This window comes from Paralichthys olivaceus, chromosome 8 (genome assembly GCF_024713975.1).
Source record: "Paralichthys olivaceus isolate ysfri-2021 chromosome 8, ASM2471397v2, whole genome shotgun sequence".
Lineage (NCBI taxonomy): Eukaryota > Metazoa > Chordata > Actinopteri > Pleuronectiformes > Paralichthyidae > Paralichthys > Paralichthys olivaceus.
Genome location: NC_091100.1, coordinates 8,900,236 through 8,915,996, shown reverse-complemented (window position 1 = coordinate 8,915,996; position 15,761 = coordinate 8,900,236). Strand labels below are relative to the sequence as shown.

Here is a 15,761-nt window from a genome sequence, read left to right as displayed (position 1 = left end):
TGTGGTACAGCTTCTTGTGATTAGTCAAACTTTAACACTGCTGAGTCTGAGACAGTTTTGATGAGCAAAAAAATACATCCTGCATGTTCGCTTTCCTCAAATCACTGCTTTAACATCTGTACTGGCTTACCAGATATGCTGAGGTTTTGTACAGGGATCTGCCTCAGGAGAGAAAGCATAAAGTTGGACTGAAAATGATTCTGAACACTTATTCTTGGTAGACAAAAATAAAACTTGAGGTTTATTCACCAGCCTTTTTATAGCTGTTAAGGTCTCAACTGAGTAAACTCAAATAGACTGTAAGTACTGACCTTAAACGTATAATATGTACCTTCAGCCTCTAGGGCTCTCTTAAAAACAACAGTAACAAAAGATCTAGTTTGATGACATAATGAAAAGTGAGGGATCATGCTTTGAGTCAGTTGATTCCCCTGGGCGCTTCGGCAAGAGAATGTGTAGCAAGCGTTACTGAATAATCGTGATCCATTAAAAAAAAAACAATGTTGATCAAAAATCCATTCTTATTACTCATTCCAATCTTCTAGCAGAATCAAGGACATTGCACATGTTGGGAATTGAGCGTGCCTCCTGACCTCACATTATCACCCGGTAGAAAAGGATGATATTTTCTCCGCTTAGCCAGATTCCTTCCAGTGTGGTTTAGTGTCTTTAAGCTGGTTAATTGAAGCTGCCCTCTTTGTGGCAGAGGCTGCAGCGCTCCCTGTAGACATGGGATTGACTTGGACTAACTGTCAGTGGATCTCCAGGACTAAGCTCCTCCATCTCTGCCTTGCCGGCTCCTACTGGGCTTCAAGGTCGAGGGGTCTCTTAATGAGAACAGGGCTGAAGGATGATTAAAATTTAACAATTGATCAGTTTATGTCTTCTCATGTGACACCTATTTGGGTTTTTTTTCCATTTCAGAGCAAAGGGAAGTGATTCCATGATCCAGATAGAGAAATACTGTTCACGGACAAGTGGAGTGTTTCTACACGTATGCTCAAACACACATACAAAGGAAAGAGGGCAAATGCCTCCAGATTAGCACCATCTTCTAATCCCTGCCGGAGCCAGGCTTTTCTCCCTGCCTCTATCCTTTTCTCTTCTTTCTCTCTCTCCGAGCTGTGGTCTGAGGGGGCCTCCCTCTTCTGAGAGGCAGGGCGAGCGAGGGGCTTATATCTCCAAAGCCAATGTTGCAACGCTGGATTCATAGCGCGCATAGCACTATCCCCTGCCCACTAATCCACTAGCGAACACTCCTCAGGGCCCTCCTGAGGGCAAAAGGGAAGGAGGCAAGGGGGTGAGGCAGCCAGGGAGGAGAAGAGAGCCCCAGCGTGTTAACCTTGTCACTCACACCCCTAAGGTGCCTATTTACTCACTCCCCCCTATTCACATGTTCCCGTTGACACCCAACAGTGCTTCACACTTGCATTTCCTCGCCAAACAAGCAACACTGTCATGATTCTCATTGTAAAACATTCTGTATTCAAATCAGTGTTCCCATCTTTAAAAAAATAAAATACAATGTTACGGTTTGAATGTAAAATGTTCAAAGGGCCCCCCAATACTCAAACTTCCACCCTGCATTGCAGCCCTGTGCATATTAGAGCTCATAATGAGAAATCCATGATTGTTTTTCATAATTAACGAGCAGATCAAAGTCTGAGGCCGCTAAGGAAGGCAGCGCATCAATTGGTCGATAGGATAGCGAGAGAGAAAGAGAGAGGGAGGGAGGGACAGCAAGAAAGAGAATAAGAGAGAATTCGTCTTAAGCATCTTCAGCTTAGCTCTGCTGGTATACACATATGAATATGCCTGGGGAAATCATTTGCAGCTAATTCTGCAAGTGCATCGCTTGGACATGGATTTCTGTTGGGCTGCGAGTACAAAGATCAAATATAGTAAGAAAAAGACCTCCGGGGGTTCAATCCACTCAACTGCGTTTGTCAGAAACTTAGTGGATCTCTGTGAAATGAAAAGCAAACAAAAAAGTAAAATGGAGAGTGTTACGATATGACAAGTTTCTGAGGTCGAATGTGTGCATTATAGATCTATTGCTTAGTTCTGTGTCAATGCAACTCTTTCCTGCTTCCATTACAAAAATATTCAACAAAACGTGTCGGATGCATGATTCCTCTGGCATATGTGGAGCACAATTCTTTGTATGTCTAACTCCCTTCATCTCACTAAGCTGTGTACTCACTTCATTTTGCTATTTATAGTTTGTCCCTTTAGAACCTCATCATCATCGTCATCTTCATCGTCGCCTACATCCTGTCTCATTCCTTGCTTCCTTTTCAACTGTCAGCCACAGGAGAAGAAAGTCTTGCGAAGAGAAAAGGTGCAGGACAAAACTATGGAGGGCCAGCGTCTGTTCGCTTTCAAGAGAAGCTGCCAGAGTCTCCAGCTGCGCAGGGGCTGAGGAGCTCGTCCAAATTGCTGCGGAGCTTCTCTGCAGCTGTCAGAGCTGGAGCTTGATGTTGTTGCAGAAAGGCAAAGGGTGCAGAGGGAGAGGGCAGCAGAGCTGAGCGCACCATCCCACAGGCGGCTTCAAATGAGTTCACGCTCACAGCTGACAGGAGGGATGACTTTGCTGTGACACATTTTGGTTTGAGTGTCTCTATTGATTCCTTAGAGTGTGTGTAGTTATGTAAAAAAATCTGGTAATTGTTTGGTTTGGTGCAGACTAAGTTCACCATTCAACGTGACCTGAATAAAAATCATCTTTTATTCTCAAACCTACGAGACTTATTAGCCCTGTTTATTTACAGGTGATGTAAAACTTTAACAGTATAAAATAGACTAAATTTAATACTGCAATCTCTTTATTAAAACCCATCAAGAGAGTTACACACCATAAAGCCTCACAAATAAGCTTTGTTTTGTTAATCAATTCATTACCGATGTTTCCGCTGAATATATAAAAGAGGGAAAGTAAAATCTACAATATACTTTTACAAATTCACAGACTGATGCAATAAAATTAATTAAATACAGTTTCTTCAGTATCATTATACAATTTAATGTTGTCTCAATAAACTGTGTTTATTCAGACATCCTTGGCTAAAGCTACGGTAAAAAGAACAAGTACAGTTTCTTTTTCTTATATCTGTATAGTTGATGTCTACGTCACAGTTCAGGTTATCAAAATCTATCGCCCCAGAGTGTCTCTCCTGCCGGGCAGCTCACAGCTTTGTCAGCCTCTGTAAACTCGGCATATCACTGGTAGTTTTTGCTTTAGCCACGCATGTTGCTGTGACAGGCATGTCGTTTTCAGGAGGTAGGCAGAATTTGGCAAACACCTGACACCAGAGCAAAGAGTACTGGAGGGGTCAACAGAAATCAGTCGCACTCCCTGATGATGTAATTGTAGTTTACAGCAACAACCAATGGGAAGCGAAACACTTGAACAGTCGACCACTTGTGACATTTTGACAGGCACTCAGTCAGTCACAGAGTTCTACTCAGTTTGGTATACACATTTTACATTGTTCTGATTGATCAGATAGTCAGTACAGTATCAGCAGATGCCCTAAGCAGAGGAATAAGAATTCGTATCGGGAAAGAAAAAGTTTGAATAAGCCTGATAGTCCTTCTCTTCCTTACTACAGAAGCTCAGAGGTGAAAGAAAGGTATAATTTAGAAAATAATTCTACTTTGAAGTTTGGACAACAAGAAGATCCAAAATATTTGGGAACCCAGATCATTCACAGAGTTCTGTTATTGCAAATTGAATTAAATAAATTGCTCTCTTAATGAGTCATGAGCAAAATCATGTTTGTTTATATCTGACTCCACACAGTTGGTGCACACACTGTTAGTGCTGTGTCATGATTTGCTCTCTACCTTGTTTGTTGCTGCCATCCTGGGGATGATGTCCAGAGTGAGATCCAAGGGCAAAGTGCTCGTCACTGTACGTGATCAGCGGGGTGAGTGGGTGGACTGCATGGGACGGCTGCACCACGGGGACTTTGTTGGACTGCGAAGAAAAATACAAGGAGATTTAAAAATATGCATGAGCTTCAGCAGCATTATTCAGTGTGCAGTATGGCTTCGTTCTTTCCCCATCACATGATGCGGGGACTGGTACAGCCCTCATTGCGGGTGGTCTATTGTGCAGAACAGTCTCCTTATATATGTGAGTAAAGCTTATGAGTATGGTCATGAAAAAGTTTTTTAAAAATGTCATTCCTTCAGTTTACTAGTTTTATGCTTGTGGGACTCAGTCTGCATAACTGCTGATGCACAAAGAGCTTTTCACCTGTTTACACAAAGTTCTGTGACACTCAACTCAAACTTTACTTCCTTGGGCCCTTTACAATACACATACAAAGTGTGAAGCAGATGAGATGAACGGCTCTTGAAAATATGCGAGCCACAGACAGACAGATTTCTGGAATTATGAGATAGATGAGCCCAGCATGTCAGAAACTTTGTTTAGCCTAGGTCAGCAGGATTAAAAAACATCATTCCCTCGAGCAAAGAGGGAAAACAAGGAAAAAACAAGTCAAAGAGGTGCAGGAACATGTTGGAGACAGCTAAAGAGAGAAAGATGCAGGCAGAGCTGGAGCGAATAGGAGCGAGGAAGCAATAGAGCAAAGAGAGGGGAGAGAAAAAGAGACTCACAGGGTAGAGTTAGAGCAGAGGTCTTAGGCGGGAGATCAAAGGGAGTCATTAGCTGGTGAATAAGGGGAGTTCATTACAGAGCAAGAGCCGGGGGAAGGAAAGATGAGGGATGGAGGAGGAGGAGAAGAAAGGGGGGTTGGCTATGGAGGGAGAGCGCGAGTGAGACAGATGTCTGCAGTGGTACTTAATGCAGGGGTAATCACGTCAACAGTGCGCCCCCCCCCCACATCCCTAGCTGACTCAGATCGAACCCTGCCTCCTGACAACTAAAAGAGGCTGAGTCGGACCCAAAAAAAACCCAGTCCCAACCCCCAGCCAACAGCGCTTACATGCTTCAGCAGCACCAAACACATGGTAGTGCTTAGCCATGCTAAATCTACTATTTACAATCTGAGCCCAGAGCTGAGCTGGAGTCAAAATATCACCTCCACAGGATATATGGCTAATCGGAGAGACATCGGTTCACCGCTGGGTGAGACGCGTCTTACGCCAAACAGCACCCAGAAGCTTTGGATCAAAGGGAAAAAAAGGCCTCATGAAATGGCAATCAGATGCTCCCATGGGAATGTCACCTGATTAGTAAATGTTGTTGAAGATACACATCTAAATTTAAATTCTGAGGAGACAACATAATTATGAGACCGCTCGCTTCAGTGTCCCAGTGAGGTGTGTGCCAAGGTGACATTCCTATGGTGCTAACTGGTGATTGGTGCACCTCCTCGTCCAACACACACACACACACACACACACACAGGGGTGGCTGGAATGTCTGAGTTTTCCCGGACCTCTCGCAGGCTGGCACGACTCTCAACTTAATACCTCCCTCCCTCCCTCTCTCCAACTTCTGGGAATGTCCTCACCAGGAACACAAAGGGCAGTATGTGTGCTGCGTTTCCAAAAAGAGCTCAGTGTCCCCAACCGCATGAAGCGTCATCCACATCAGGCTCCTAATCAGCCTAAGAATTTCATCTCCCATAGCCAGTTTTATTTTTTCCCCCAGTTCCATAGTAGTCATCTCCCACAGCCCATATTCTACCATTTCAGGTTAAAAGACAAATCCTGCCTGAAAACTATAATTAAGCCATGATGCAGGATCTTTTTTCACACCAGTCCAGGTGGGTCAGGTTTTGTGACCCCAGCTAACAAGAGTCAAAGGTGATGGGATAATCTGTAGGTATGGGAGGAGTGTCAGACTTTATCCTACAGAGGGGAGGGCTTATTAGTAAGGGTCGCTAACCCTGAAGAAGGGCTAACCAGGACCCGGGCGGCTGGGACATGCCTACACCAGGGGCTAAATGATAGCATTCTCACCCATATTATTTTACGCCTCTCCACTCCCATTTGTTATCCTTTGAGAATGAGATAAGAACCTGGGGGATTATCATTTTAGCTGGAAGTCTTCTCCAACTTCTGGCAAAGGGGGCCAAAGAAAAAGCAAGTGGAGACAAAAGTTAGTCTCTCTGACTTGTTCCTGTACAATCTATAATACTGCAAAAGAATAAAAAGGTGATTGACTCCTTAGCACCAAAGAAAGCTTGGTGCTCTTCCCAGTAACAGCTGTCATATCCTATTTCTGTCAACTTCTTAATAAACTGCCTCCCTTGTGGCAAAATCCATGAGGGAAAAATTGCAGGCCTCTGTGACCAATAGAGAATTTATGGCTGTTTGGTCACATTTACACAAACTGTATGCCCGACTAAAATCTGAGGAAGAGAAGAAGAGCACTGAATTGTAATTTAGGCTTCACACGTCTTCATATCGCTGTATTATGATTGAACACTACGTTTGACTGTCTCCTTAATGTTACAGTGATAACTGGTGTTATGGAGCAACCGTATTAATACTTCCAGGTGGAGACTTGTTCGCTTGCTGTGCCCGCTTCGTGACTCTTGACACAGACAAAAAAACACGACACCCTTCTACCAATTTCCTGGAGTGCGTAGACACTCAACTGACCACGACAATAAGGGCCATGCTGCGTCGCAGCCATTTGATCCCCTCTCATCCCCTGTCCTGACTCGAAAAAACCCATAGTGGCAGCGGTGTTGCAAATGGAGGGCGGCCATATTGGAGGTCCCTTTTATTATACAGGAGAAATAATAGGCTTAGGATATCTCTATTCATATTTTTCAGGGAGAGTGAAAGAGGAGAGGCTGCAAGGACTGAAAAGAAAATGTTCCATTTGGAATTCCATATGCAGGCTTGGCTGGCCCTTTTAAAGAGCCCCTCAGATGTGGTTTTAAGAGAAATTCATTGTGTGGAACTGAAGCTGGCAGCGAGCCCTCCATGGAGGAGACACTCCAGTGTGTTTCAGCACGGGGAGCCAGTGACTTGGCGTGCAGTCTGAAATTGGGGGTGGGGAAGAGAAATGGGACGTTTCGTTTTTGTTTCGTTCGTGTTTTTTCTGAGGGAGGATTTTTCTGACGGCACGCCGGTGTCTCGGAGCTTGTCTTCTGTCAAATTCCACCAACATCCTGCCATGGTTGCTGAGCATGAGTGTGTGTGTTTAAATATGTGTCTATGTGGTATCTGGAGTAACTATCCCTGCAATATTGCCTTTTTAGCATCTCTCTCCCTCTCTCCCCTCACAGCACGGCTTTTGTGCTCCACTCAATTATACCACTTCTGCAGAGTGGAGTAAAAAAAGGGAAAGCAGGAATTTTATAATAATCACTTCCCACTTCTGTAATTTATATGCAATGAGGACTCTTTCTGCCTGCAGCTACAATCAAGTGTGCAGAAACCATGTGAGGTGTTTCACAAACAGCTGGGGAGATGGCAGCTCAAGTGGTGGTGGCTGTGGATTCCCATGCTGCTAAATCTTTTTTACCAAGATGCCCTTCTCACCTCAAAACCCCACCCTCACCTACTCAGGGGATTTCCTGCACTCCAGAGGAAGATGGTGCATAAAAAAACATATAAGAGAAAAAAAGATGAGGCAAGAAAGGGAGAAAATAGCATCATCAATAGTTTGTTTGGAATCTTTAGTAAAATTGACATGATTTCCATTTGAGGAAATATTTTAAAGTAACAGTGAATCACTGGTCGAGAGCACACACACTTTTGAGATTGTTTAAATACCTACTGTCTCCACTGACAATGTCGCTCATAAAGATCAAAAGTTTACAGCCAGAATGCCCATGTAAACGCTAAAAGTTTGAGTATGAAGCAAGGGCGTGCCCATTGCTGAAATCCTACAGAGTCACCCTCAGACCAGGTGTTCACTCTCAGGTGTGTTTGTGTGCAAGTTGTCCAACCTTCTCCCAACAACAGTGAGCAAACATTCCTGGCCACAGTGTCCAATCTCCAAACACAGGAAAGAAAAGGGAACAGCATCTCACTCCTCCCCTCCCTCTTTTTCACCAAAACCAGTAGAGACCAACCTGAGGAAGCTTAAATAAATAACCAATTACCATTCGTAGAGCGGGTTGAACCCTGAACAGCTTTGAGCATAGTGCTAAAAATGGAATGTTTTATTGGCAGAATGGCCCCTTGGCCAGGGGGCTTAATGTAACGAAACCCAATTAATGGAGAAGAAAGCCAGGCCGGCAGCAAGCGAAGGAGCGCCACGCGCCCGGGGTAATGAGACGAGCAAGTGAAGCCAACCACAGGGACAGGCGTGGAGGAGGCTACGGATAACAGGAAAAGCCTGCCCTGGAGAGAAATTTACATCTGTGACCCCCCCCCCCCCACCCAAAAAACCTCTTCTTCTCCCCCTTCTTCAAAATGTAGTCATGAAACCAGTGTGCTACACTGAGTCCAAAGGGTGAAGAAGACACAATGATACTGAGGGCTTAGGCCAGCTGGTTAAAATGGAAAAAAATGAGGGATGTGAGGGATTGTGTTATGAGGGATAACACAAACCAAAAGCAGAGTGGTGGTCAGTGAATTATTCACATCAATAAAGCATGTGCCATGTATATACAGTGTTGTGGTTTTTGTGGCTGTACAAATCTAATGTGTAACAAAACTTGTGACACCATCCTCCAAATACCACTGTGACCCACAAGCGATAAGTCAAACACTTCACATTAACACACACATGACAGACTGAATGCCACTGAATAAACATGGAATCCACATCACAAAAAAAAACAAAAAAACACTGACACTGACAAGCTATAAAATGCAGTCATGGTGCACAGTGAAGGGATCGCAGCCTGCAATAACCACGAGATTAATGCATTTAACACATACATGCTACACATGAACACAAAGGAGCTATTATCAGCCAAGTTTTTACACCGCAAACAAGCACAACTGAATAGAACGAGTTGGATTACCCATCATCTTTCAGCTGGCATGTGGCGCGTGTGCTCCGAGCGAACCGATCGTGCAAGCTCTCACACTGGCATTCTGAATGTGCAAAGACTTTAATTTGTGTGAAATATGCCTCCCCAGATGAAAAGACTTTATCCGCTGTTCAACTCTTAATTTTCTCTATATGTCGCGATGCTATTAAAAACCTGTGGAAGAGCAAGAGAATGTTAGGGAATGATCCAGCTGCTGTTTTTTCTTTCCTGTTAAGCCACAGAGTTAAGATGTGCGACTAGAGCCACAGTTTGTTTTTAAAGAGCCGATGCTTTGGAAGGTCATTCAAGAGGTCATGACTGTTGGCCACAGTATAGGACTGAGACAGAGTTCAAAATCATTGTGCAGTATCTTTCCCGGAATTATGTTGTTGCGATATGATAGCGTTTATGTTTTATAAAAAAAAGAATCAACAGAGATTAAACCATTTATTTGAAAAGGTTAAATGTTACCGTCTTTTCTTATGATTTGACAAACGTTTTGTAACTTTCTCTGGTAATGTTAAGCAAGAGACCATGCAGTGCAACTTATTGATGGAAATATAGCATATCACCACAGGTGTCCTTTAAATGTTTGCAAACGTTTTTTTATTTAAAGTTTTCATGCAGCATCCATAATATATTTCAATTTATGAAACACTGACAATAATCACCATATTCAGCCATATCGCCATGTTCTGTGTACTTTATATCTTGTATATTCTCTGAGGTAAATTTGGGACTGAAACCTTTCCGTGCCACACAAAGTATTGTCATAGCACTCACACTATCCAAGCACTGAGTGGGAGTTTATCAGCTGAGTGGAGGTCGCCTCCTCTACTGTTGTGTTTGCAGAGAGTGTGTGTGCGGTGGAGGTGTGGTGGGGGTTGGGCCTCAGCTCTGGCAGTGCCCTGGGCGAACTGCAGGATGTTCACCTTGCGGCGGGGCACGGGGCTCATTATCACAGCAGGACCTGGTCACATCAAAGAACTGAGGAAAGGGCAAACATTCTGCTGAAGTGCCACTGTCAGCAGGCCTGCGAGCGCACACACAGACACATGCACAAAAGGCAGACCGCACACACAAGCACCCACTAGGCATCTATACCCTCACAAAGAACATGGCTGCTCTCTGAAACACCACAGATCTATAGAGACGTATTAGCTGAAAATGCTAGCAACACCATAGATATCGCACAGAATTGTGTAATTTATCAGCACAGGGTTAAGACACATGTACCTGGCACGTAAGGACATTGTCGAATCATGGTTGAATCATTGCCTCATTTACCTAATCAGCTGTACATGTTTAATAAGAGGTCTGTTTGAACTCAGCCTTTAAACTGACCACAAGCAGAAAATGTTTACAGCACACTTATTTTTTCATACTGAATCAATCGGCATCCCTCTCAAGCAGCTATTTATAGCATCCCTGCTGCTGCATTAACACACTGCATGATTTATCATTAGAAGCCAGCGCTGGTCTGCTGAGTAGCTACATTCAGGCCAGGCGGCGCGGCGGTGCCAACAACCACATTCAACAACAACACATGAAGGCCCTGAGAGATGTACACAAATAAAACTGCAGCACAAGCTAACTTTGTGTGGCTAGTGCGCTAAAACCTTCGCCCCCATACAACACCAGAGACAGAGGAAAAGAGGGTGAGAAAATGCACTGCAGAATAGGGGGAAAAGTGCTGATGAGTTGCCTCATGCTGGAGCTGCATAGATCCGTCGAACAAGAGGGGATTTGCCTGCTACACCTAGATAGTGTTTCCCCCCCTCAGCTTTCGCCCAGGTATTCTGGGTATGAATGGCTGTCAGTTTGGATTTGGGAGCTGAGCGTTGAGGGGGGAAAATGGAGTCTGGTGGGGGTCTTTGTGTGTCTCTACCTGTGGAGATGAGAGCCGGAGACAGAACTCTTCTCACTAAGCCACAGCTAGCTCCAATGCTAAACCGACTGCACATTACATCTACAGAAAGGAAGGGGGGTAAATATTAGCATTGCAAGCTAGCCAGAGTAGAGCTGGACAGAGAGAGCAGACAACAGCGGGCTGTGGAGGCACTGCCGTGTTTGAAGGGAAGGTTTTCATCAGCACACACCAGGAAAATGTGGATGGGGAGGTGATTTGAATGAGAGCCGCTTTTGCCTGAGCTGCAGACAGTATTGACCTAGTTTTCCATCTCAGACAGATGTGCACCCACCTACATAGCATGTGAGGATAGACTGAATGAAAATATTGATAGCCCAAGCCTGTACCATTGGTGACTTTATGGAATAAAAAATAGAACCTTGAAGAAAAATGTGTGAATGAGATCAAATTTCTTGTGATAGGGTTAAGTATGTAGGTTATGCAACATTTTTGAAAAAGAGGAGCCCTTTCTCGTCAGGTCGTATGACACCTGTGTCCTGGCTTTGATCTGAACTTTTGACCACGTCGTCACAGTACTCACCTCAGTGTACCTTTCCTCTTGAAGACATAAACAATATTTCTTCCTTTACTTTCAAAACAATCTTTTTCCATAAGTAGACGAGAGCTCAGATAAAACTGTTTGTCCTGTTACAAATGATATCAATGTTTTGATTCTACTTATAATCAGGCAAGGTTCCCGTCACAGTGCTAAGAAGTATTCATGGTAGCGGAACACACTGCAAACCGTTCGGCTCGCTCACACTATTGACCGTGCAACAATACCAGCAGCCCACTGTTTGGGTGTGAATCCACGTTTTAAAGGATTAACTGGTAAAGACTACCAACAACTGCCTTTCAGCCTGGAATTAGTCTTTAATCAAACCACACATTTTAGGGTTTCTTTCTAGCCAGACGCACACGCCCCTGCTAAGATCTGAATGAAAAGCACAAAGCTATTCAAATCTGATCCCCTCTGAACAAATGGCTTTTCTCCATCTCCACAGAAAAAGGGAGCACTTCAAGAACCTCTCCAAGGGACCTTAACGGTCACATGGAAACTCCGCCCCATCAATTAGCATTGTGACAGGGTTTTACGGGCTTTAATACAAACAAAACAATGACCATGTACAACATGGCAGTGGACGTCTGCTTATCCCTTGATACCTCTAAAGAAATGGTAATAGTGAGCACAAAGGAAACTCCTTAGGTTCAGGGCATATGGTTACAGAAACATTATAGGGCACACTCATGCACCTGAGGCTAAAAATCTGAATGATAAGCATATTAGGCATGCGGTGCTTGCATTTCAACTATCAGCTATATTAATTCATGGTGGACATGTTTGAACTTAATCTCATCTCTCTATTACAAAAAAGCAATGTTAGAATGAATGAGCAGTTGAGCTATTGAAATGGAGTCTTCTTCAAGCTCAAACAAGCGGTTGATCAACAGAAAAAAATTAACTGACAGCTACTTTAATGATCAATTTCAATATTTCCCTCCAAAAATAGCAAATATTAAATAGTGAGGATTTAATATTTCCCTTTTTTTCATAAATAAAGGATGGTAAACTGAACGGATTCAGGACTGTTGACAATGCAAATGTCATCTTTTGCTCTGGTAAATTATTATGTCCATACAGTAAATAGTGACCAGAAATTTTAACCCCTAACGCCATGGCCTATAGTGTGACATCTTAACTCACCAAACAAAGATATTGTAAAATATTATCTATCCTGTGTGAATAATTGAATTAAACTCCCTTTCCTTTACTAGCAGTTTTATGTTAAGTTCTTTTCAAGTTGTGTAGAATAATGTTCACATTACCCAGCATTAAAGGCTAAATATGGGAATCTTAGAGTTGCTTGACCATCAAAACCTATTTTCATCCTTTCATAACAAAGGACCCACATAAAACTGATCCTGAGCACATCTGTGACCCAGGGTCAGGTTACAATCAAGTTAAGGGAAAGACCTAAAAGTCAAATAAAATGTTCCTTTTATTGTATCTTCGGTGCGGAGGCACTATCAGTGTTTGCAATGACGACAGAAAACTTTTTTAGATTTGAGGGTGAGGGGCCATTTCCTCATCTTTCATATCAAAAGATAGGGGTACAGTGAGGGTGGACTGATTTGATGTTTTGATGCATTGTTTGATGACGGGCAGCTCAAAGTCGAGGACGCCTCAGTGATGTCCCTCCATTGGAGGACATGAAAAGCGTCACCTGGCCCCTGAGCTGAGGGTTATGGCTGCTAGTGGATTTAAAGGCTCCTGCCGAGCTGGACGGTGGCTCCATTGATGCCACATAATCCATTCAGCGTGACCTTTATATTTTTAGAGTCAGCTCCACTTCCCTGCCTGCCTTGTCAAAACTATAGCAGACACGGGTTGCTGATGAACTACCTCCTATTATGAACAGGATGGTATATCTGATTTATTTTAATGTGTAGCAAGGAAAATAACTGGCTCCCATCACCAACCGAGCCGCCTGATGATCAAAAGCAACATGGAGCACAAGGCGAGCTCATCAGATGAACAAACACATTCTTGCTAGATATCTTTGTGGGTTTCATCATCCTGCATCAAGTGACTGCTGAGGAAAAAAACAAAGCCTTGTTCTCATCCCTGTGACATCAGTGCTTACAGACAGTGCACAGGGGAGGAACCAAAGCCCAGGCAATCATATATTTCCAGTTAACTGGTACAATAATGTGAATCTGCATATTTTCCTCTGCACTCCACCCAACCTCAAATTAATTGTTTTTTATTCTTAAATCCTGCATCAAAATATCACAGGCTAAAAAAATGAGCATAAAAATGTATAATCTCATAATGTACACAAGGAAGTGTTAGTCATAAGCATCAAACTCCTACCACGTTCGAGATTTGCCTTAACTAGTAGCAAACATAATTGGGATAAATCTCCTCAGTAAGCCACATAAAAAAAGCACAAGGGTGTAAATTGTTACACTGCTGTGTGTTAAGACACTAAAACAGTTGAACAGATCAGACAAACTGCAGCAGCAGGGAAAGAGTAGCATTCAGCTCTGCTGTTTTCCTCTGTGACTTGGGGCCACTGAATTTTTCTCCAGCCATAGTAAATTGGGCGCCTGGGGCAGGAGCCTTGGCCAAGCCTGCATTTCCGAGCCGACTGTGGAGGGCATGAGGGATAGAGATATGGCACTAGAGGGAGGACAAGGCAGGGGATGGTGGGGGGAGGACTCGAAGCGTAGTTGAGGTGACACTACCCACATGTTTTAACACAAAAGAGACCGGGCTTGTTAGTACACTAACTAGCAAGCTCCATGGCAATCAGCACTTTCTGTTCTCTCTATCCACTTTGTTATAAACATGGCTACATCTGCAAGTGTAATCACTCCATTGTACGCTGATGTTTTGCTCTTCTGGACAGCAGCATGGCAGCCTGCTTTTCAGCACCTCTCCCCCTCAATCCCCTCCTTTCCCTCAAGTGCCCTCGCCTGTTCCTGGCTACTCCTTTGCTGGTGAGGCCGGTGTGTCTCACAGATTACAGAGCTCCGGTCGCTCAGGTAACAAGAGTCACTAATCTGGCTGGGGTTGAATTACGCATAATTGCCTCGGCACCGTGATTGATTTCAGCCCTGGAAAGGAAAAGACGACTGCTCCCCACCACCACCAAAAAACACCCCCCACCTCTCCCTCCCTGCCTCTCTCCAGCGCTCACGAGCGGCAGCCAAGACTCTCCATCTAGTAGGAGGCAGGAGGCTTTGAAGAGATCAAAGCCAAGGCCGGGAGCAGTTGCGCGCCCTGGGAATACGGGAGAGAGGCTTTCTGCTCCTCAGCCCTATTTTCTAGCGTCATGTCGGATTGCAGCTGTATTGCATTTCGCCAGTTTTCTTAATGCTCTTGGTTTTGACTTTGACATCAGTGATCCCCCTCGGTTTCTTCAAAAACAAGGGGGAGGAGAAAAAAAGAAAGTGAACGAGGAAGAGAGGGAGAAGGGGGAAAAGAGAAGGAGGGAAAGAAAGGAGAGGGGGGTAAAGAGATCTACAGACTGATTTTTATTTTCACAACTCCATAATTGGCCAGTTCAAAGGAGAGGAGGGGAGAATGTAGCATTTGTTTTCAATTCTGCAGCCGATATGAAAGGAGTGACAAACTTTTATGGGTTTCCCAAAAATTAAAGACAGGCAGCTTTTTTCACAGTCAAAGAACAGGGTGTTTTTTATGGCAAGACCACACAAAATGAACTGATAGCAAAGCCCTCCTCTTTGTCCTCCCAGAGAAAATTCAACAGTGTAGTGCAGCTCTTACCCACACCCCTGTATGTGTGTGTGTGCACACTTGTGAGTCTGCATCTAATATCCGTTTGGTGTATGTGTTAGAAATGGTTAGACAGAGAGAAAGTGGTTTGATGTGTGCTGCGAAAAACACAAAAGGAGGCATGAAGAAAGAGTGCAAGCTATATCCATCTATTCATTTAACAGCTTGGCTAATAAAGCCTGGTGGCGAGAAGGCACCCTTTGTACTGTAACTATGCAGGCCTTATACCAACCTCCTACACTGGGGACCATTAATATTTCAGCGCTGTCAGATCCACATTGCATGTGAGCCTCTTTAGCACTCGCACCCACAGCAGAAAGAAATAATGAGCTTCTGAAAAATATGAAACAGCAACGAGAAGGAGGGAGGGCAAGAGCGCACCAGAGACTGACCAACTTCATATAACAGAGCAGCTATTGATCATAGCTCTATTTCTTAGCTGGACAAAGTGAGGGCTGTTTGAGCTTCTCTGAAGTCTGGATACAGCCGGCAGGATTTGCACCCATGTTTCACTCCTGTGGTCCTATTGTTCCCCTTGCTGCAGTTTACTAGCTGGAACACTGCTCGCCTCTATATAGACCTACGAGCTGTCAGGAAGAAGTCAATAAAGCTATTCATGTTTTTACTCATT

The 15,761-nt window shown here is 44.0% G+C and overlaps 1 protein-coding gene across 3 annotated transcripts in view; it reads right to left on the bottom strand.

Moving 5' to 3' along the window:
* Positions 1 to 15,761, bottom strand: part of lef1 (lymphoid enhancer-binding factor 1) — a 41,277-nt gene that overhangs the window by 15,111 nt on the left and 10,405 nt on the right. For all 3 annotated transcript variants that reach the window (XM_020101320.2, XM_020101321.2, XM_020101322.2), the window contains exon 4: positions 3,847 to 3,979. In XM_020101320.2, coding sequence (XP_019956879.1) covers positions 3,847 to 3,979 — 133 coding nt within the window. The remainder of the gene's footprint in view (positions 1 to 3,846; positions 3,980 to 15,761) is intronic.